Raw genomic sequence first — 22,666 nt, forward strand, 5'->3', positions numbered from 1 at the left:
AGAGAGAGAGACAGACAGACAGACAGACAGACACAGTCAGAGAGAGAGAGAGAGAGAGAGAGAGAGAGAGAGAGAGAGAGAGAGAGAGAGAGAGAGAGAGAGAGAGAGAGAGAGAGAGACTGAGAGAGTCTTGATTACAGGTGGGCACAACTGACAGTCTCTCTGTCTGTCTCTCTCTGTGTCTGTCTGTCTCTCTGTCTCTGTCTCTCTCTTTCTCTCTCTCTCTCTCTCTCTCTCTCTCTCTCTCTCTCTCTCTCTCTCTCTCTCTCTCTCCCCCCACCCCCTTCCTTCAGTAACCTCCTCCCTTTCCCCGTCTGCCAACCCTCCCCCAATCTCTTCCACCCCCGACAATTGCCACCACTGCTTCTATGTAAGTTTTTTTTCTTTTCTTTTTCTTCTTTTTTGTTTTGCAAGGAGGTTATTGTATTCTCCTTTAATGTCTGAGAACGTGAAGGACGGCGCAGTGAAGAGTACAGAGCCGTGAATCTTACAGGACAATACTGATTATCATCTTCACTACAGTCATTATCTTCGCTACTTTTTGGCCGTGTCAGTATTATCAAGCCGCCATAAGTATAATGGGGCTTACTGGATTTGCTTTGTCTGTTTGTTTGTTTCCTTGTTTGAGGCGGGCGAGCGGGCGGTCAGTCGTTCGGTGTTTGTCGGGTAAGACTTGTATCTCTGGGTCAATTAAGCTCAAATTTCGTGAAATTGTTAGGAATAGGGTTAGACGGGTGTATGCAAAAAATTACATTCCTAACGGTAGTCAAACGGAAGATATTACGGAGATTTAATAAACGAAACGTCGGGACGTTTCGTTTTGAAGTCGTGGTAAACGTCATCATTTCGGGAGTCTCTCGCTGGAAAGGTGAAGGTCAACTGAAACGGAACGTGGAACGTCAAAACGCAGTCACGTTTTCCACCCAAAAAAAACGAACAATATTTCGTCAACTTTTGTGAGTATTTTTGCACACTAACAGTTTTATTTGTTGGCCATTTTATGCATTGCTAGATTCATCAACCCTTTCACAGTCTTTCAGCGCTGAGAATGTGTTCATTGGAGGTAGACAACTGTTGTGAACTGAAATATTTTGAAGGGTGCTGATCCTGGTACATTTATCCAACTTCATGGTGAAGAAAGCAAATGGCGAAGCAGAAGTAGGTCATCGCATCGAATTTTTATTCTGGCTTCGTATGTGATTTTGTATAAACAAAGTCTGTGTGATTTATTTGGACTGAAAATAATCAAAGTATGCCCGATTCTGGACCACCTCCTAGGTTTTTTTTTCCCCATTCTGATCGAGGACAGACGTGATAATTTCACTTGAAGATTTATCGCCCTTCCTTCATTCCGAAACGAAACGTGAATACATCTAAATCTTGTCTGTGGCCTATGCCGTCTCGTTTCACGTTCCGTTTCGCGGGGTGACTCATTCACCAAACGAAACGAGCTGCAAAACGAAACGTGCTGTCTCTTGAATCTCCCTAATAGCTTTTAACGCTTTTACAAACCGAGCCCGGGGAAGAAACCCACTGACAGACTCATACGTTTGCGGGAATTCCCGCACCCAGAACTCCGAGTTACTTCCCTTCGAGTCTCGTTCTATCACTGACATGCGTTGGATTAGAACTCCGGACAAAAACAAGTGTTGACCTTAACGGGACAAGAAGCCCGCCCTTGGTAATATGGGGTGGGACATGGATTTTTGATCGAGACTTCATGTAAATCTCAAACACCATAGATCCTTCATAACGACCGGTTTTTGAAAAATTATTCCGTAAATAAACAAATAAATAGTGACGTCATTTGAACTACACAGTCTATATGTGGTGGGTTGTGGACGACCCACTTTTGAATTAAAGAAGGCATTTTACTTTGTTTATTTTTATTTGGATGGCGTGGGTTGTGTAGAAGGATATTTTTTATGTTGAATATTTCTTTAGAAAGTATGGGCCGTTCATGAGTAGGTTAAGTGACGCAAAAGTGTGTACGTCATTTACTTTGGAAAGAGGCGGTAATGAGTTACTTCCCTTCGGGTCTCGTTCTATCACTGACAGCATGCGAACAGGCGTTGGATTATTAATCCGCCTTGTAAAGGGTGCTTACTGGATTTGTTCTGCCTCTTTGTCCGGGTTTCAGGTGTCAATCAATCAATCAATCAATGAGGCTTATATCGCGCATATTCCGTGGGTACAGTTCTAGGCGCTCTGCAGTGATGCCGTGTGAGATGAAATTTTATACGGCCAGTAGATTGCAGCCATTTCGGCGCATATTTACCTTTCGCGGCCTATTATTCCAAGTCACACGGGTATAGGTAGACAATTATTAACTGTGCCTAAGCAATTTTGCCAGGAAAGACCCTTTTGTCAATCGTGGGATCTTTAACGTGCACACCCAATGTAGTGTACACGGGGGGAGGGTTCGGACACCGAAGAGAGTCTGCACACAAAGTTGACTCTGAAATAAATTTCCGCCGAACCTGGGATCGAACTCACGCTGACAGCGGCCAACTGAATACAAATCCAGCGCGCTACCAACTGAGCTATATCCCCGCCCCAGGTGTTTGTTTGTCTACCATGTCACCACGTGTAAAGAGCTCGGTCAACTTTTTTTAAAAATTAGTTATTAATTCATTCATTTAATTTTTTTTAATTAATTCTTTCTCAAATTTATTTATTTACTTAATTTTTTTTTTAGATGATTTATTCATTTAAAAAAAAATCTCCCTCCCTCTGTCTGTCTGTCCGTCTGTCTGTCTCCGTGTCCCACCTCCATTTTACCAAGGGCGGCTTATTGACCCCGTTAAGGTCAACACTTGTTTCTGGTCTGGTTGTGTTGTCCGCTCATTTGAAATGATTTAAGTTTGTTGTGCCCGTATTCTTCGCCGACGGTGCGCCGAACCTGTGGAGTGCAACTATTGCGCAGCTCAATTTACTGTCACCGACTGCTTCTGTGTTTGCAAAAGTAACCTTTCAGTAGATTCTTGGTTATTTTTAACTACTATTTGTACGCAGATTGCTGTGTTTGCGGGCGTGTGAATGAATGTTATTTGTGGGTTTTCTTTTATCACAACATTAAAAAGCATTCACGGGGAATAAAATATACTGTATTCTGTTGTTTCGATGCAAGAAATGTGTTGAGTCAGATCGTCAAGATCGCTGGAAGAGCTCGTAAACACACAGATACATGCGCGCACACACACGCATGCACAGGCAGACAGACAGACAGACAGGCACCCCCCCCCCCCCCCATGACCTTAATGTTACGCGTAAGGCCATATCTCAGCGATATGAAAGGATAATGGTAAGGATGATGCAGCTGTGTTACGTCTCTTCTTTCTCAATGCATTCTCTTCTGCTTCGACTGTTCACACGGTCGTCAGTGAAAGTGTGCTTTTCGTCCTTACTTCCTTTTTCTTTATACTGTATAAACAATTGACAAGTGGCTCTATCCCATCTCCCCCCTTCCCCCGTCGCGATATAACCTTTGTGGTTGAAAACGACGTTAAACACCAAATAAAGAAAAGAAATGTATATTTGTATTGTTAAATGTTAGGATACAACACGCGCTCTGCCCAACATTTTAAATCTTCCAAGGTATATAGTTGAAAACATGGTAGCGCATACATGCGGGTCAGTATCAAGGCTTGTCAATTCCCGTGAGGAACGTTTTTTTGTTGTGTCGAAGAGTAAGAAAAGTATGTTATTATTTCCCCTCCAAAATATCCCTCCACCCCCCCCCCTCCATTCCCAATTCCCGTGGCGAACCTTCTTTTCTGACTACGTTTGAGTGCAAAATATTCATGCAGTATCTGCCCCCCCCCCCTTCCCCCTCCAAAATTGGCAACCCTTCTTTTGTGATTAAGAGTAAAATAAAAAGTATATGTGATATGTTTCCCATTCAAAATGTCCCTCCAATTCCCCCAAACCCAAATATTGCACTGCGCGATGTAAACACATCACGCCCGTTCATTCCTTCCTGTTTTACAATCCACGTCTGTTTCGCATGGCCGGGTCTGTTTACATTGACACAGTCATGCTAACACTTTCCCCACAGAAGGAGATTCTAAACTTGGGTTGAACACAAAATGCAGGGCAGAATAAAAATGAAAAAAGGTTGACATATTTCATTTACGCCCTAGTTCCTCGAGTTAACCCTCTTTCGGTTACGTTAGGCATGACTGTTACCAGTGAATACATTTAAGCAGACGAGAAGCGGGGGAAATAATAAAGAAGATGGGTGGCTGAAACACATGAATCTTCTTCTTCTTTATGAAGCGTTTGATACTTGGTGCAGCAGTTACATGGGTCCTGCACCTTCGCTTTCGGCCAAGGACGTTTATCGGGAGTCCCTCCCCTAGATCGAGAGGCATAAGGTGAAGGGTGAAAATCAGTACTTTTTTTTTTTTGAAGATGAGGCAGTGCTCGCCAAAAAATTACTCACAAAAATGTACCTGATTATAACCACGAAACCTTTTCAAAGTCAGTCACGCGACACGACAGGGGGTAAGCCATCCATGGGTCACGCTTCACTCATCTTACATGGTCTTCCATCGCGGCTTATTCCACATCTCTTATGCTGGAGTTTTTATTTTTCAATGGATTTCGTGTTGGTATGCTAACCCGTTTTTGGCTCACGTAAGTGGAGCCTATGCGATGCTAACTTTTGTCTGTCTGTGCGTGCGTATGTATGAATGTATGTATGTATGTATGTATGTATGTATGTATGTATGTATGTATGTATGTATGTATGTATGTATGTATGTATGTATGTATGTATGTATGTATGTATGTATGTATGTATGTATGTATGTATGTATGTATGTATGTATGTATGTATGTATGTATGTATGTATGTATGTATGTATGTATGTATGTATGTATGTATGTATGTATGTATGTATGTATGTATGTATGTATGTATGTATGTATGTAGAAACTTTAACATTTGACTGAACACTGAAATACTAATTTTACCTGGTTATTATTCAAGCAACAGCTTCAAAGTATTGAAGCAATGATCAACATTTCGTCGGCACGTATGTAGTTAAAGTGTGTATCCAAAGAAAACGGGTGGTGGGGGTTTTTGGGGAGGTAAAAACAGGTGACTGGTTTGTGTCGTGTGTGGTATGTAGACCAGGTCAGGGGTCAAGGTTAGGTCAGATTGCGTGAAGGATTGTGGTATAGATACAGTTATCACCGAGCTGCAGTTCGCCGATTCGGAGAAGACGATTTCACATTGTTCGGTTTCGTAGCTCCAGAAAAATAGATAAAGAAGATACCAAAGGAGATTTCCTACAGGTTAATCTGCACAGGAAGCGCTGTCGAAAGCGCAGTGTCGATCTGGCCATCCGGCAGTCGTGTCCCCGTAAGTAGGCTACAGACAGACAGATCTAGATCTAGTGTCTCGCACTCTTGCACCGTGTCACCTATGCTTACTGTGTGTGCAGGGGCGGATCAGTTCATTTTATGGGGGGGGGGGGGTTCCAAAAGTATATTGTGAAGATATGGGTGTGATGGCGCGATGCGCCGAACCGACGGCGCAAAGCGCCTAGCTTGCTAAGGGGGTCCGGGGACATGCCCCCCCTGAAAATTTTGAAAAAAACGATGCAAAATGGTGCAATCTGGTGCATTCTGAGGATGATCATTACCAGTTTCAGGCAGCAGATTTTGTCACTGATTAATACCCCAAAAATTGAAACTCAATGTAAAATAAAGAAATGCACCATACAAATATTTTTATTTTTTGGTTGGGGGGGGGGGGGGGGGGGGGGGTCCGGAAACCCCAGAACCCCCTCCCCCTCGTCCGCCCCTGGTGTGTGTATGTGTGACGGAGTGATTGGGTTTGTGTTACTGTTTGTTGATTTCTTACGTGAACCTTGAAGGCTTCGCCTCTTGTTATTTATAGGTATCAGCATTGTCAGAGGCAGCGTTGAAAGCGCGGACGATCTACTTTCTCTCAAATATGTTTTTGTGTGTGACAATTAGACCTTACCTTTGTTACCTGCAAGAAAAATACAACTTGGCATAGATAGTTATATGCATTTGATGTAAAGGATCTCCGAGCGACCTGTAAAACTTGTTTTCTCCGCACGTTTGTTTGTTAACAGTGTGTACAACGAGACTGGTGGGGTACTGAAGTGTTTTCGTTTTAATTTCCTCAGTTTAGAAGCCTTACGCATTCAACCCACAATTACATGCGCACTTGCGTACACCTTTCATCGCACAAAGCCAAAGCTACCACACCCTTCCTCTCTCTTTCAAACCTTCACAGCTTGCGCTCTTCGGTCCCAACAGTAAATAACTTTTGAAGAGATCGCTCGGTCTTTGATTTTTAATAACTTTTGAAGAGATCATGCAGTCTTTGATTGTAATAACTTTGGAAGTGATCAGTCAGTCTTTGATTGTAATAACTTTGGAAGTGATCAGTCAGTCTTTGATTTTAATAACTTCGGAAAAGATCAGTCAGTCTTTGATTTTAATAACTTTGGAAGAGATCAGTCAGTCTTTGATTTTAATAACTTTGGAAGTGATCAGCCAGTCTTTGATTGTAATAACTTTGTATGAGATCAGCCAGTCTTTGATTTTAATAACTTTGGAAGAGATCAGTCAGTCTTTGATTTTAATAACTTTGGAAGTGATCAGCCAGTCTTTGATTGTAATAACTTTGGAAGTGATCAGCCAGTCTTTGATTGTAATAACTTTGTATGAGATCAGCCAGTCTTTGATTTTAATAACTTTGGAAGAGATCAGTCAGTCTTTGATTTTAATAACTTTGGAAGAGATCAGTCAGTCTTTGATTGTAATAACTTTGGAAGTGATCAGTCAGTCTTTGACTGTAATAACTTTGGAAGAGATCAGCCAGTCTTTGATTTTAATAACTTTGGAAGAGATCAGCCAGTCTTTGATTGTAATAACTTTGGAAGAGATCAGCCAGTCTTTGATTGTAATAACTTTGGAAGAGATCAGCCAGTCTTTGATTTTAATAACTTTGGAAGAGATCAGCCAGTCTTTGATTTTAATAACTTTGGAAGTGATCAGCCAGTCTTTGATTTTAATAACTTTGGAAGAGATCAACCAGTCTTTGATTGTAATAACTTTGGAAGATATCAACCAGTCTTTGATTGTAATAACTTTGGAAGAGATCAACCAGTCTTTGATTTTAATAACTTTGGAAGTGATCAGCCACTCTTTGATTGTAATAACTTTGGAAGAGATCAGCCAGTCTTTGATTGTAATAACTTTGGAAGTGATCAGCCAGTCTTTGATTGTAATAACTTTGGAAGTGATCAGTCAGTCTTTGATTGTAATAACTTTGGAAGAGATCAACCAGTCTTTGATTGTAATAACTTTGGAAGAGATCAACCAGTCTTTGATTGTAATAACTTTGGAAGAGATCAGCCAGTCTTTGATTTTAATAACTTTGGAAGTAATCAACCAGTCTTTGATTTTAATAACTTACCCAAAGTATGGATTAATTGGATTGAAAATAAACATATTATTGTCCAGATGGATAAGCAATTGTTTGATGGTAGCCTGTATATGATAAAAATAAGCCAAATACGAAAAATGATAGAAAAGAAAAGTGTAGATACTGCTGTAGAAAAACCTTGTGTATATAATTTTTGGTTGAGGAAGTTTGGTGTACAAGTAGATAAGGAAATTTGGACACTTGCCCATGTTTCCAAAGAAGTGAGGTTAAGAGAATTGCAATGGAAAATCTTACATAACATATATCCAACAAATATTTTATTATGTAAAATGCAAGTCAGGGAGAACAACAGATGTTGTATTTGTTGGACGGAAGTTGATTTTGTTGAACATTTCTTTTATGAGTGCATACCGGTAAAGTTGTTTTGGACGAAGATAGAAAACTGGATAGAGGAAAAGGCTGGATTGAGGGTTAATTTTAAGATGCAGGATATAATATTTGGCTATCAAGACACAAGTTGTTGTAAAAAGATGAGAAATTTTGTAAATCACGTAATATTAATTGGGAAAATGTGTATTAGTATTTTTAGAAAGACAACTTGTCAGGGATCAGTGTTCGTAATTTTCGAGTTTCAAATATTAAGTAGAAAATTTGATTTGTAAATATAAGGAATATTTCCATTGTAAAGAGAAAATGTCCGTGTCTCGTGAGTGTAATATACCTCTATGAGAAAAAAAAAAAAAAAAAAAAAAAAAAAACCGCTTGTATGAAATGTTTGTTACACGCGTATTTGTTCGTTTCTTGCGCGTGTGTGGGAGATGTGTTGCACGTGTGTTTGGTCATGTCTTACACGTGTACAAAATGATTGAATACACGTGGGATAAAAATGTCATACACGTGTACGAAATGATTAGGTGCACGCGTGGTGAATGTTTCATGCGCGTGTGAGGAATATTTAATGCACGCGTAGGGAATGTTTCATGCGCGTGTAGGAAATGGTTAATACACGCGTGGTGATCATTTCGTGCGCGTGTGAGGAATATTTAAATACACGTGTAGTAAATAATTACACGTGTGTTTGAGCGTTTCCTGCGCGCGCATGGGGTGTTGGTTGCGCGTGTGTTTGATCGTTTCTTGCGCGTGTATGAGATATTTGTTACGCGTGTGTTTAGTCATTATGCTATTCCATAGCATAAGAAAAAAGATTTATTACACGTGCGGTGGGAAATAAGTACACGTGTATTAATCATTTATTACGCGTGTGTTTGTGTTTTATTGCACGTGTAATGGTTATGAGCCAAACGGCTTTCCATACATTATTCTGACAAGCGCACAAACACAAAAAAAAAGAAAGAAGAAGAAAAAAAGAGAAAAAAAAAAAAAGAAAGAGAAAAAAAAAAAAACTTTGGAAGTGATCAGTCAGTCTTTGATTGTAATAACTTTGGAAGTGATCAGTCAGTCTTTGATTGTGATAACTTTGGAAGAGATCAGTCAGTCTTTGATTGTGATAACTTTGGAAGAGATCAGTCAGTCTTTGATTGTGATAACTTTGGAAGAGATCAGTCAGTCTTTGATTGTGATAACTTTGGAAGAGATCAGCCAGTCTTTGATTGTGATAACTTTGGAAGTGATCAGCCAGTCTTTGATTTTAATAACTTTGGAAGAGATCAACCAGTCTTTGATTGTAATAACTTTGGAAGATATCAACCAGTCTTTGATTGTAATAACTTTGGAAGAGATCAGCCAGTCTTTGATTTTATTAACTTTGGAAGAGATCAGCCAGTCTTTGATTTTAATAAGTTTGGAAGAGATCAGCCAGTCTTTGATTGTGATAACTTTGGAAGTGATCAGTCAGTCTTTGATTGTAATAACTTTGGAAGAGATCAGTCAGTCTTTGATTTTAATAACTTTGGAAGAGATCAGTCAGTCTTTGATTGTAATAACTTTGGAAGAGATCAGTCAGTCTTTGATTTTAATAACTTTGGAAGAGATCAGTCAGTCTTTGATTGTAATAACTTTGGAAGAGATCAGTCAGTCTTTGATTTTAATAACTTCGGAAAAAAGATCAGTCAGTCTTTGATTTTAATAACTTTGGAAGAGATCAGTCAGTCTTTGATTGTAATAACTTTGGAAGAGATCAGCCAGTCTTTGATTTTAATAACTTTGGAAGAGATCAACCAGTCTTTGATTTTAATAACTTTGGAAGTGATCAGCCAGTCTTTGATTTTAATAACTTTGGAAGAGATCAACCAGTCTTTGATTTTAATAACTTTGGAAGTGATCAGCCAGTCTTTGATTGTGATAACTTTGAAAGAGATCGCTCGGTCTTTGATTTTAACCGTTGGTATACGTACGATGGCAAGACCTGCTGCTGTTATGAAAGTACGTCCTACTAGTTCAAATATCCTGGTTCAACAGGTGTTTGCAGGCCGGGTACGAAAGTCTACCCTTCATACATATATACTCCCTATTTTTGGCTGCATGACTCAGGTACTTGCACATTCTAAGATTGCCAATAAGTGCACGGATAAGGCCTTTTTACATTTAGTCAACTTTTGACTAAATGTTTTAACATAGAGGGGGAATCGAGACGAGGGTCGTGGTGTGTGTGTGTGTGTGTGTGTGTGTGTGTGTGTGTGTGTGTGTGTGTGTGTGTGTGTGTGTGTAGAGCGATTCAGAGTAACCTACTGGACCGATCTTCATAAAACTTGACACGAGAGTTCCTGGGAATGATATCCCTAGACTTTTTTTTTCTTTTCGATAAATGTCTTTGATGACGTCATATCCGGCTTTTTGTAAAAGTTGAGTGGGCACTGTCACACCCTTATTTTTCAATGAAATTGATTGAAACACACACACACACACACACATACACACACATACACACACACATACACACACACACACACACACACACCGTGGCACACACACATACACACACTCACATCTTTAAACAAACAAACAAGCAATCAGCAAGCCAACACGCAGACAAATCATCCAAACAACGGTTTGTATGCTTGTAGAAACCATACCAAATACAAGGAATTAGTACACAAGGAGGCGTGTTGTTCATGAGGTGTATAAAAGTATGCAGTAGCGAGAATGATGTTACGTACAGTCAATATTGTGCCACGCAGGGTTTTTTCGTTTTTAAAAGGGGATGGTGGGGGGGGGGTGGGGGGGGTGGGGGGGGGGGGGGGGGGGTGGGGGGTGACAGTTGTGCTTCGCACCGTACATTTAATATGCTAGATTTACACAGAAAAAATGTGATAGCCAAAAAAGTTGGAAGCAGATCCTTTCACGTTAACGTGCCGCTTTGTGCCCAAACCGAAAGGCGCATTCAAGTCTTGCGGAAAAGGATTATCTGAAACGGCCTTTTTTTGTGGAAAAAATGTCATAGAAGTCGTTGAGGTGCGGCTGATTTTTTTACGTTTTCGGCACGAAATGCATGTCAAGGCTGAGAAGACGCACACAACTCTTGTGATAACTTCCAAATACAGGGTTGTGTCTACTGACTAGTTGTCGTGAAGTCCCCCCCCCACCCCTTTCCACCATTTAGATTTAAAAAAAAAGATGAATCTGGTGTCGTCCTGAGTAGAAATAGTGTACACGCGGACTGGGCCACAAGAGCACTGACAAAATAGGTAAGCTGGCAGAGTCATCCTTGTGAATTCGATGGGTCATTTTCAATTTATAAGCGATCGGGTCGGTCTATTTTAGTCTTGACCGACATGTCAAAAACTCAAGTGGACACTCGATCGACCCCCATCCAAAATACCTTGCCATTTCAAATCTGAATAGGTCGTTGTTGGGAGACCGAATATAGTCCAGCACATGGTCGTGGTAGTACATCTAATAGTAGTGGTGGTGGTGTTACTACATGTAATAGTTTTTGTAGTCGGGCGGCTATACTTGTATTCATCGTCGTCGACAAGGTAGAAATAGCATTGTGGTCGTTGCTCTTTTGGTGGAAAACGGAGAGTCAAAGAAAAGATAGGCTACAAGCAAACTGGAAGCGCAAATGAAAGAGAGGTGAGCACAGTCGTGGACAAAATAAACAATGTGTGTGGGACGTATCATTCGATCCATCCTGACATTACAAAAACACGTGAAGTAAAAACAGTCGTTGATGGAGTTGATAGCATCAAACATTTCAGACTACATTTACTTGATAAGGTCATCACTCGTTGTCAAACAAATGAACTTCGAGTGTGAAACAAAGACACAGAAAACATAACGCACACAAACACATCGACACGCAATTGCTGGAACACACACAGACGAACGGAGACAGACAGACCAACGCACGCCGCTCACGCTCACACACACACACACACACACACACACACGCTCGCACACACACACGCACACACACACAGACACACACACACACACACACACACACACAGACACAGGCAGTGCGGACACACGAGACGACTTGTTACCAGAATCCACGCAGGTACATTACGTTAAAAACGATCTCGCAAAGGATGCTTAGACTTTATTCAAAAGAATAATGCTACTCCCGCCCTCCAACAGAAGCTGTCCTACGAATAATAAAACAGTTTATATGCTTCCAAAGACAAGCACATGGCTTTTTACCACGCTGTCGCTTGGCTGCCTATAGCACGCAAATTTTACCTCAGATTGAGTTATCTTTTTGTACAGCTTTTGCATTTGACGAAAAAATGCCAGGGCACTGGTCACAGCGATATGCTAATGTATCTTGATCCTGGCCCTCACACGGAATCCCTGTGACTGCATATGCATTTCCCTTTCTGTTGTTATATGTTTGCAGACAGTGCGTGTGTAAATCTCAAAATCTGTGTGAGGATTGGGTTTAGTTTGTTTGGACAGTCTTGGGACCCTTTCTTTCAGTGTAGGTGAGAACATTTTAGCCCGGCTGCTCAAGAGATCAATTCCGTTTTCAGTCAAAGCTTACGTTTAAAGTTGCACGAGCCCCTCCCCCCGGACCCCCCTCACCCCGCCATAGGAACACACGCATCAACTAGTAGTGTTTTGCCGCGTTCGCTGAGTATATACGGAGAATATTTCGTCTGACACATTTTATTTTCCCACAATAAGTTGATATATTAATTCACATTTTCTTTGAATAGCTGTAAGAAAAGCAGGTTTATATGGGAGCACACACACACACACACCACCACCACCACAACAACAACAACAACAACAACAACAACAACAACAACAACAACACAAAAACAAACATTTAACAAATCGACAAAGTGAGTTCAAGGTCAAAATGCTGAATAAATTCTTTTAAAAAAAACCCACTAAAAAACATGAGGTTTATGCATAAATGACATAACTTACAAAAAAGGAGAAATGACACCACTTCAATTTTTGCCAAACGGAAAGCCATACGCAAGCACCTTTTTACGTTCTTCAACAGAAAAAAAGACCTCTTCATATCACGCACAATGGTATCTTAATACAGGTATCTGATTTCAGGCACGGTCCAGTGGTAGGGAATAGGGGGGGTCAAGGCGCCATGAACACTATCGCGGTTCCATCGACACTGAGACTTCTGTCGCATGACGCATTACACAGCACCGATGACAGGTCTTACAATGCGGGTGTCATCGATATCAGTCTGGTGCCAACACTTTACACCCATGCGTGTGTGTGTGTGTGTGTCCTGTATGGGTCTTATACACGACACCAGCGTCATTCTTTACAATACGCACACAATACGATAACTTAGCTTGGGACAGTTCCACAATTGGCAATTCAGCAGATATGAGCCATAGACAGACAGACCGACAGACACAGGGCCGGACTACCGGGGGGGTTATGGGGGTTGCGCAACCCCCCCCCCCCCCCACCTAGCCTAAACATGTACCTCACTTATTCAAAACATTTTTTATTATTGTTTATTTTATGCCGTTTCATGCAAGGAGCGGCCATTTTCCTATCTCAGAATATGACCTACACATCAGCTTCAGGGGGCTTCGCCCCCTGACCCCCACTGGCAACCCCCCCTCCTCTTAGCCTAAACCGGCCCTGAGACACACGCGCGCGCGCGCGCGCACACATGCACGCGCACACACGCGCACACAATCACTCACGCATGCACAGAAACACATAGTCTGATATTGCGTAGATTCACGTAAATGAAACTGACAGATTATCGCGCCCATGCAAGTGCTTTAGAGACACACTCGAATGACGAAGGCTCGTCCTTTTTGCCCAGGTCCTGTGTACAGGAGTTGGGGAGTGATAAATGACACCGACACAACCACTGTTGATACTGATCCCCCCTATTGTTAATAAGCCGGGAGGAACATCGATCTATCCTCGCTGTACTGCACGGGCGTTAAACCATGAGCTAATCAGTCCAGAAGGCCCTGCTTTTGAGAGGAGTTGGTGCGCCACTGACATAAACCATTCAGCGCGACACTGTCGCTGCCGCAATGACTTTATAACGCTCGGAATGTCCTTCTCCAGACACACACGGTCTTTGGGCTGTCTATGTAAGCTGTCTCAACCGTCTTACACTTGCTTTGCTTTATTTTATTTTATTTTATTTTATTATACATGTACGTATATACATACACGTAGAGACTAAGACATGTTGGTTTTGTGACAGCGAAGACAACAGCCCACTGTAAGTCAGCTCATTTCCGGGCGTGTGTCCCCCTCTCACCCCTCCTCGCGCACACTCATCCGCACTCATATAGCTAGCCAGTCACAGTAACTATTGCGTGTACATGATACTCTTTCTGAAGTCAGGACAGTAGGGCCATCAGTCTTGTGGGTCTTGCGGACTGTCTACAAGTACATATGAACAACCTCATGTGAAAAGAACTAACGGACAGAACAGGGCACAACAAAACAGGGCAGAGTGGACACACGCAGAGAAGGAAAAACCGCCATCAAACGCCACGCCTCATCCACCTGGGGTGTGACTATATATTCCACCCGCTTGTGACTGTTTTTGTTTCTACCCCTCTTCTTTTGCGGCAGAAGCTTTGCTGTTTCGGGTAGGCCGGGTGGGACAGAAGGCGGCGCTAAAACCTGTGCAGGCAGTCTGGGCTGTCTCCGTTATTAGCTGGGTGGAGTTCTCTTTCACCGGCGGCTTGTTGGGTGTCTTGTGAAACAGCTCCACATCCTTCCTGTTCGGGGTAGGCTGTTCAGTTGGGGCCCAGTCGTCCGTCAGTTTAGAGGGGAAGTGAATCGACTTTTCTCTTGAGTTTGGTAGTCTGTCGCCACTCTGTTGGGGTGAGGCTGGAGTGTCACAGATACCGCTCTGAACGGAGGAAAAAAACCTATACCTAAACATGGACAAACTCAAACTTTAAAGCCCCACTTCTGAGAGATTTTCGAGTGCTTTTTTGTTTGAATTAATAAGTTTGCACAACGGTTTGGTTTCGTAAACGCGCCAGGCCGGACAAATCTTCACGGCACATTTCTCATATTGACTGTATTCCTTGGCAAGTTGACAAGTACCCTCAGCACTGTGTTTTCCTTACCGCTTACGTATGGCTCACGGCTGACCGGCGCGGACAGGCGACAGCGAGCAGCAGACAGTGTAGCGGTCAGAGAAGTCAGTAGAGTGACCGGCGCCGAGTCGCTACAGCGTGTTCACACCATGGTTAGGCCCGAGATGCCTGCGCCTCCAGTGCCTGTGTGTGCCTTATTTCTGATCGGAATTATTTCGGCAGCTTTGGCAGTAAGTACAGTGCATTCTCTGTTCTATCTTTTTATTCTTTTGTGTGTGTGTGTGTGTGCTGCCTTTGTGCCTCATAATAAAAAAGCTACAACTTGAAGCATTATTGGAGCTTTCTTCGATCGTTCACCGTCATTGTTTTCCTTCCTGACTGCGCATTCTGAACACGGAAAGTGAAACCAATATATTGGGATCTTTGTGTGTGATGTAGAATACTATTCTTTAACATTTATTCCTTCTTTGTGTTGGGCGTTCACTAGCATTAAGTTTATATTACTTTTATGAGGCTTGTAAGACGCACTCAGTAACACGTGAATTACGTACACGAAATTCCACAGCAGATTGAGTACACAGTGCGGACATTATAAGATGTTTGATGGGTTGTTGACAGACCACCTTTTTTGTCGGTCCGAGGGGGAGCATATCGTCTTTTGTTTCATATTTATTGACCAAGGCCGAAGGCCGCGGTCAATAAATATGAAACAAAGGTCGATATGACTAAGTGCCAAAAGGTGCTCACAGAACAGAAGACGACTTTGTTTTACAATAAAAATGTTTCTAAAAACGTGTGTCTGCTGAAAATTGGTGTGTGTGTGGATGAATGTGCGAAGAGATAGTGGGCATAATTTCGTGTGTCTGACTTGAACGGTTTTGAAGTTATCTTTGTTTAAAGTCAAAAATAACGCCAAAACCGGCCATCTGAAAAAGGACATCGTGGTACCTCGTGTTTTGAATATGCCACAGAAAAATAACAAGAAGCACAAATGTATTGCATTTAGTTTGATTGAATGCCTGAAACATCGCTTTACAGACGAGACCAAACGTCAAATCTAAATCTCGAGAGAATTTTTTTTTTTCGATAACCGAATTTTAAGGTGTCGCACGCAAGATGTGTCGTCATCACGGCATACATTTTTCAATCGCAGATATTTACTAAATTTCTTTTTCAAAAACTCTGGAATTGATGTCGACACGTCAAGCGATAACGGTGTATCAAACTGCTGTCTTTCAAGTAATCCAGCAAAGACTGCAGAACTTTTGAACAGCATTTTTGAAAACGATTTGAAAATTTCGTCATATCTTGCGTGCGACAAAATGTTCGGTAATTAACGGTTATTTTCTTTTAAAAACAAAATTTACATGTACAAAGATCTACTTCATCTACGGAACCACGTGACACATTCTGTGTTCAAAATTTGTGAAGAAATCACGAACCACGAATGCGCTATCAAGTGTTGAAATTATGTCGTCAACATCTTTTCAGATCTTGCGTGCGACACCATCTTGCGTTCAACATAAAATGTCACTACCTTATCGAGTTTAATGGGTAAAACTAACTATTTGTTGTCTTAGTTTAATCTTCTTAATTAAAAGCGTAATAAAACCGAACTTCCAAGATGAATTTTAATTGAGATTAGCGAAAGAGCGGGCACGCAAGTCGACCTTAAAGTAAAAGAATGATAACACCAGCGTTTGTCGTGTTGTCTTGCGTGCAACACATTGTCCAAAAAGGAAAATGTATATTTTTCTCAGACGTTTTTTAAGTTGAAACCTTGAAACTTCACACACATTTGGGGTTTAATCGCCCCCATGCATGGTAAAAGTCTTGTTGACCCTTGTCAGATTTCAAGGTCACGGCTGGGTCACATGTGGTTCAGAAAACGGATGAAACATATTTTTTCAGAGATTTTTGAAGCTAGAACCTTCAAACTTCAAACAACGCTTTTGCTTAATGATTGTTCAACATGGAGAATTCAAGGTTGATCCTTGAGAAATGTGAAGGTCATAGCAGGGTCTCGCGTGGGTAAAAAAAAAAAGGAAATTGTATTGAACTTCAATTTATATAAAACCAAAGTCTGGTTGATCTGTTTTAAGATTTAAGGTCAAATCTGTTATTTAAGGTCAAATCAAATAGAAATGTGTTGATGCTTAAATCTTTGAAACTTCCAACAGGTTTGAGGTTTGACAACTTCTGGACTTTGAAATCTGGTATGGTTGATCCTAGTAATATTAATTGGTCAAAACATCAAGATCAACAATTATAAAATAAGCACTTTCACCAATGTCAAGTGAGCAATAGCAGCAAACGTGAGTCTTATAAAGATTATCACTTTTTGTGTGACCTCAACTTGACCCCTCTGAATGCTCTCAATCATGGAAATTGACCACACTTTGATTATAACCAAACAACATCAAAACTTTGGAATGTGTGAAGTTTCAAAGGTGTTGCTTAAAAGGCGTTCGTGAAAATGACAATTGTATGTGTCTGACTTCAATGCGACCCCGCTGCGACCTTGACGTTTGATTTTATCAACCAGACTTTCATCATGTGTGAATGACTTCAAACACTATAAAACTAGTTGAAGAAATTGACAATTTTTCAAAGTTTAAGCCAGATCTCACTGCTGTGACCTTGAAATTTGACAAACATTAACCAGGCGGTCACCTTTTTTAGAAAATATCCTTAAAGGATCTTTAACCTTACTGTGACCTTGGAATTTGATGAGGTTTAATTTAACTTGCGTAGTGTGCCAAGTTTCAAGGCCCTAGCTTCAAAAACATATGAGAAAACCTCATTGAAAAATGTATATGTTTGACCTCAACGCGACCCTGCTGTGACCTTGACTTTTTCAACCAGACTTTAATCGTGTGTGAACATTATACACTAGAACTGTGTGTATTTTCAAAGCTCGTGCTATAAACGCGCTGAATAAATTGAAAATATTCCACATTTGGACCAGATGTGACCCCGCTGTGACCTTGAACTTTGACAAAGATTAACCAGCAGGTCACTTTTAATGAGGTTTTATAAAAATGCTGAAAGTATGTGAAGTATGTAAAGTCTAACTGATCTAGTATTAAAACATGTAAGACGTGACAACGACAATTTTCCAGTTTGCAAAGGAAATTTAACCTCGCTGTGACCTTGAAATTCAATGTTGTTTAATGTGATGTGCACCATACCTGGAGGTCATTATACTTTGGTTGTGTGCCAAGTTTCAAAGCCCTAGCTTTAAAAACGTGCGAAATAACCTTAATGCTATGACTCAGTGCCGTTTTGAATGATATAACGAACAAAATTATCGTTATTTGTAAAATCATTTGGGTAAATTTATCTTTTCTTTTCGTAATTGGGTTCCAGCATCTGTTGTCTTAACAAAAATCACAATATCAGTCGTGTTTGTCAACTTTTATTTTTTAGCCCCTTTGTCCGCTTTTCGTGCGCACCTTTTGGCACTTAGTCATATGCCCCCCGAGGACCGACAAAAAAGGTGGTCTGACAACAAACCACCAAACATCGTTTTTGTCATCATTTTGGTAGTGAGAAAATAAGTGCACAATCAACACAGGGAGCGATGCTTTGAAACACGAGTTCCGTTTTGATAGCCACACGAGTTCCGTTTTTAATAACCACTGGCAATCAAAACTGGCGTGTGAAAGCAACTTTCTGTGTTTTTGAGTTTATAAAATGTTGGGATGAATATGTCAGGTTTGAGGATGCACAGTTCTGTAGGTTCATCTCAGTATTCCACCCCCTCGGCTTTCAGTTGTAAATATTAAGCTCAGTGATCGAATGTGGAAGCTACGTTGGGTCAAAGGTCACAGACGATTTGCGTCGTGCAGCGAAGGAAAGAATCGCGATCTTGTTTCCGACTCCGTGCCTCTTTGTTTTTCATAAAACCTGTCATTCTGCTTGCTCGGCTTTGTTAGATGTTTGCATATATTGTTGCAATTTTCTTTGCTTTTATTATTATTTCTTATTTGCGCTTCGTTTATCGATACAACGTCTTGTGCACGGGGTCAAGTGTGACTTGAATTTGACGTTCGTGTTTCTCCGAACGTCTGTGTATCGAAACACAGATACACGCACTCCATGACTTTGTAAGAAGACAAAACATATCGGTAGGTTTCATTTGTTTGTGATGAATGTATGACCTTTTATTAAGTAGTTTTGTTTTTTGTTTACTTTTGCCAGTTTGCCAGTTCGTTTTTGGCAAAGCAGTGTCGTGTCGTCTGTTTAGGTCTGGGGAAACGCCAATGAAAAGAGCCGAAGAATCCCCGAGCGTTTTTATTGGGGTTGCTTTTGATTATCCATGTACATGTATAACCTGCTTCCTGCAACTATGGTAACCGGGGATTTATTGCATGGGGAACATGAGATTTATTTCCCAGGTGCTTGTGAATGAAAACTCGTGAAAATGATGACAAATGGCAATATTGCTATTTCATATGTTACGTGGATTTCCATTGGTCAATTGAGCAAAACTGAGCTCAGTGCAAAAGTGATATCGACAACATTTCCGTCGATATCAGTTTTGATATCGACGACCTCTTTATTGCTTCCCCACTTCAAAAACAAAAACACCTAAATTTAAAAACAAACAAATATATCTGAAAATGTAACTCCCAGAATTTAGTTGAGCAAGTGACTAAAGACTTTTTGAAAGAAAAGACATTTTGAAATACTGAAAAGTACAAGAAAAGAGTGAACAAAAAGAAATAATAATCAGAGGGAGGGATATGGAACGGCCAAAACTGAGACAAATACTTTTGTAATTTCTTTACAGTAAATACAAAATGTCTAAAGAATTAGCAATATATCTAACATTGACTGACTGTGTGATGATATCTTCTGCTATTGGTCTGTTTCGACAGTGATATCAAAATCTCGACCTCCGGTCTCGATTTTGATATCACTGTCTCAACAGACCATAGCAGAAGATATCATCACACAGTCCGTCAATATTGGGTAGTATGACCAGAGGGGCGTAATGCGCTGAGCTTACGCTGAGAATGGTTAATCCCACTACTGCCAGAGAAGGGGACAAATCAGTAATACCCAAATGCCCTGATCATATGCATAACATTTAAAATCACTGCTGCGCGTGTGAATAACACGAGTACAATAATATTTCTGTCGGTCCCAGTCCATTGGAGATTTGTTTGCTGACTCCTTGCATATTTAATGTATTCTGCAGCAAGTGTATGTCGGTGTTGAATTTGATCTGCTGTGATGTGTTCCAACGATTCCTACTTTAAAGTGATAGCTTGCTTGCCGATCCGTAATTGTGTATGTCGGCGTTAAATTTGATCTGCTGATGTGTTCCAACGATGCAGTGATAGCTTGCTTGCGAATCCGTAATCGATTCGGTGTTACGGGTCTTAGGTTGTATATCAGCATTGATTCTTGGAAGTGTAGACTGGTTTAAAAAAAAACACTTTAAAAATCGGCCCGGTAAACATTTTGGTGCAATGTCATGGTAAACTGAGTAGAAGCTTGTCGAATCAGAACGAATTTACCGGTTCTGATCGATAAAAAAGAAGTCGTTAATTTTTAGACGCCTCTGACCGAGTTGTACTTATTTTCCACGGTTGCGTATCTTAAGTGTGTCGAAAACTTTTTCTTTTATTCTTACTTTGACCTTGTATCAATTCAGGTAACTCTACGATTTGTCTGAGACCAGATAGCGAATTGTGTACACTTTCAGTTACATGATAAGTGGTGCGTCCCTTTATCAATACTGATAGAGCGCTTTTGGCACACTTTCATTTCTGAGGAATGTGGGACGCGTATGAAGTCTTTTGGCGAGTTGTTTGCACTTTCATTCATGGGTAGGCTGGTACAGATAATCTAAGTTGGGCGAGCTTTGTCACGCCTTCTTTTGTCCGTGAAGTGGCCGTGTATGTCTCGTTATCCAAACTGGCTCTTCCGTATTGGAGCCCGAATGTCGTGGTATTGTTTATATCGACAGTGTGAAACGAAGCAGTCGGAGGTGGAGATTGCAAGAGGTCCGTATTTGCGGCGTGCTAATGTAGACAAATCGATAACCATTGTTATTGATCCGCTGATGGTGCGCCTCTCCTTAGCCCTGGTCCACAAACGTCAATGAAAAGCGGAGCGTTCCGCTGATCATTTCTTGCTTTGGCTGAATTCCTGTCTCAATAACTCTTTATTGAGTCTGATATTGGCCAATGTAATTGTGGGTTGAGAGTACCTGAAGTTAGCACTGCAATGGTTGTTCATTATCCGTTCGATTACGCAAGAGGAAAGGGTAAAATTCAAATAACTGTACGAAAACAATAGACCCTATCGGTATTCCAAGCTCTCGTAATCTCTCGCAAACTTCAGAGCATAGCAAAGCATGCGGTACAGCGATCTCGTGCGAGCTGCACAAGCCAAGGTTCGAAGTTCTCACGATGTTCAAAGCATAACAAAGAGCGTGTCTCGCGAGAGCTGCTCAGATACCGAAAAGGTCTATTGTAGGTGAATGGTCAGATTTCTGTTGTGCAGGGTTTTATGAGTCTGGATTGTGTTAAGTACATTTCAGGGGTCTCAGCCACGTAGCTGTGTCACTCTGAGTTATGAGAAACCCATTTGATTTCTGTTGTAAAATCGGGCGTGGAGAGGATAGAGCGTCTGAAATTGTGTAACGTACGTCCAATACACCAACATCTTACCGAGGTTTGATAAATTAAACTCAGTTTGGAAAAAAGGCACATACGAATATCAGGAAATCTTACTTTTTACATTTAGTCAAGTTTTGACTAAATGTTTTAACGTAGAGGGGGGAATCGACACGAGGGTTGTGGTGTATGTGTGAGTGTCTGTCTGTGTGTGTGTGTGGACCGATCTTTATGAAATTTGACATGAGAGTTCCTAGGTATGATATCCCCAGACGGTTTTTTTCATTTTTTTGATAAATGTCTTTGATGACGTCATATCCGACTTTTCGTGAAAGTTGAGGCGGCACTGTCACGGTCTCATTTTCCAACCAAATTGGTTGACATTTTGGTCAAGTAATCTTCGACAAAGCCTGGACTTCGGTATTGCATTTCAGCTTGGTGGCTTAAAAATTAATGAATGACTTTGGTCATTAAAAATCTGAAAATTGTAAAAAATAAAAAAATTTATAAAACGATCCAAATTTACGTTCATCTTATTCTCCATCATTTTCTGATTCCAAAAACATATAAATATGTTATATTTGGATTAAAAACAAGCTCTGAAAATTAAAAATATAAAAAATTATTATCAAAATTAAATTTTCGAAATCAATTTAAAAACACTTTCATCTTATTCCTTGTCGGTTCCTGATTCCAAAAACATATAGATCTATATGATATGTTTGGATTAAAAACATGCTCAGAAAGTTCAAACGAAGAGAGGCACAGACAAGTCGCGTAAGGCGAAATTACTACATTTAGTCAAGCTGTGGAACTCACAGAATGAAACTGAACGTAGTCCGCCGCTAGTGCAAAAGGCAGTGAAAGTGACGAGCCTGTTTGGCGTGGTAGCGGTTGCGCTGTGCTTCATAGCACGCTTTACTGTACCTCTCTTCGGTTTAACTTTCTGAGCGTGTTTTTAATCCAAACATATCATATCTATATGTTTTTGGAATCAGGAACCGACAAGGAATAAGATGAAATAGTTTTTAAAACGATTTCGGAAATTTAATTTTGATCATAATTTTTATATTTGTAATTTTCAGAGCTTGTTTTTAATCCAAATATAACATATTTATATCTTTTTGGAATCAGAAAAT

At 40.7% G+C, this 22,666-nt stretch overlaps 1 protein-coding gene across 5 annotated transcripts in view; it reads left to right on the plus strand.

Moving 5' to 3' along the window:
* Positions 1-22,666, plus strand: part of LOC138959186 (uncharacterized) — a 238,685-nt gene that overhangs the window by 11,364 nt on the left and 204,655 nt on the right. The window contains exon 1 of one of the 5 annotated variants that reach the window (XM_070330575.1): positions 14,520-15,125. The exons of the other annotated variants lie outside the window; for them this stretch is intronic. Coding sequence (XP_070186676.1) covers positions 15,045-15,125 — 81 coding nt within the window. The 5' untranslated portion in view covers positions 14,520-15,044. Of the gene's footprint in view, positions 1-14,519; positions 15,126-22,666 lie in introns of those variants that run through there. 5 annotated transcript variants of the gene reach the window in all.

Source organism: Littorina saxatilis, linkage group LG2 (genome assembly GCF_037325665.1).
Source record: "Littorina saxatilis isolate snail1 linkage group LG2, US_GU_Lsax_2.0, whole genome shotgun sequence".
Taxonomy (NCBI): domain Eukaryota; kingdom Metazoa; phylum Mollusca; class Gastropoda; order Littorinimorpha; family Littorinidae; genus Littorina; species Littorina saxatilis.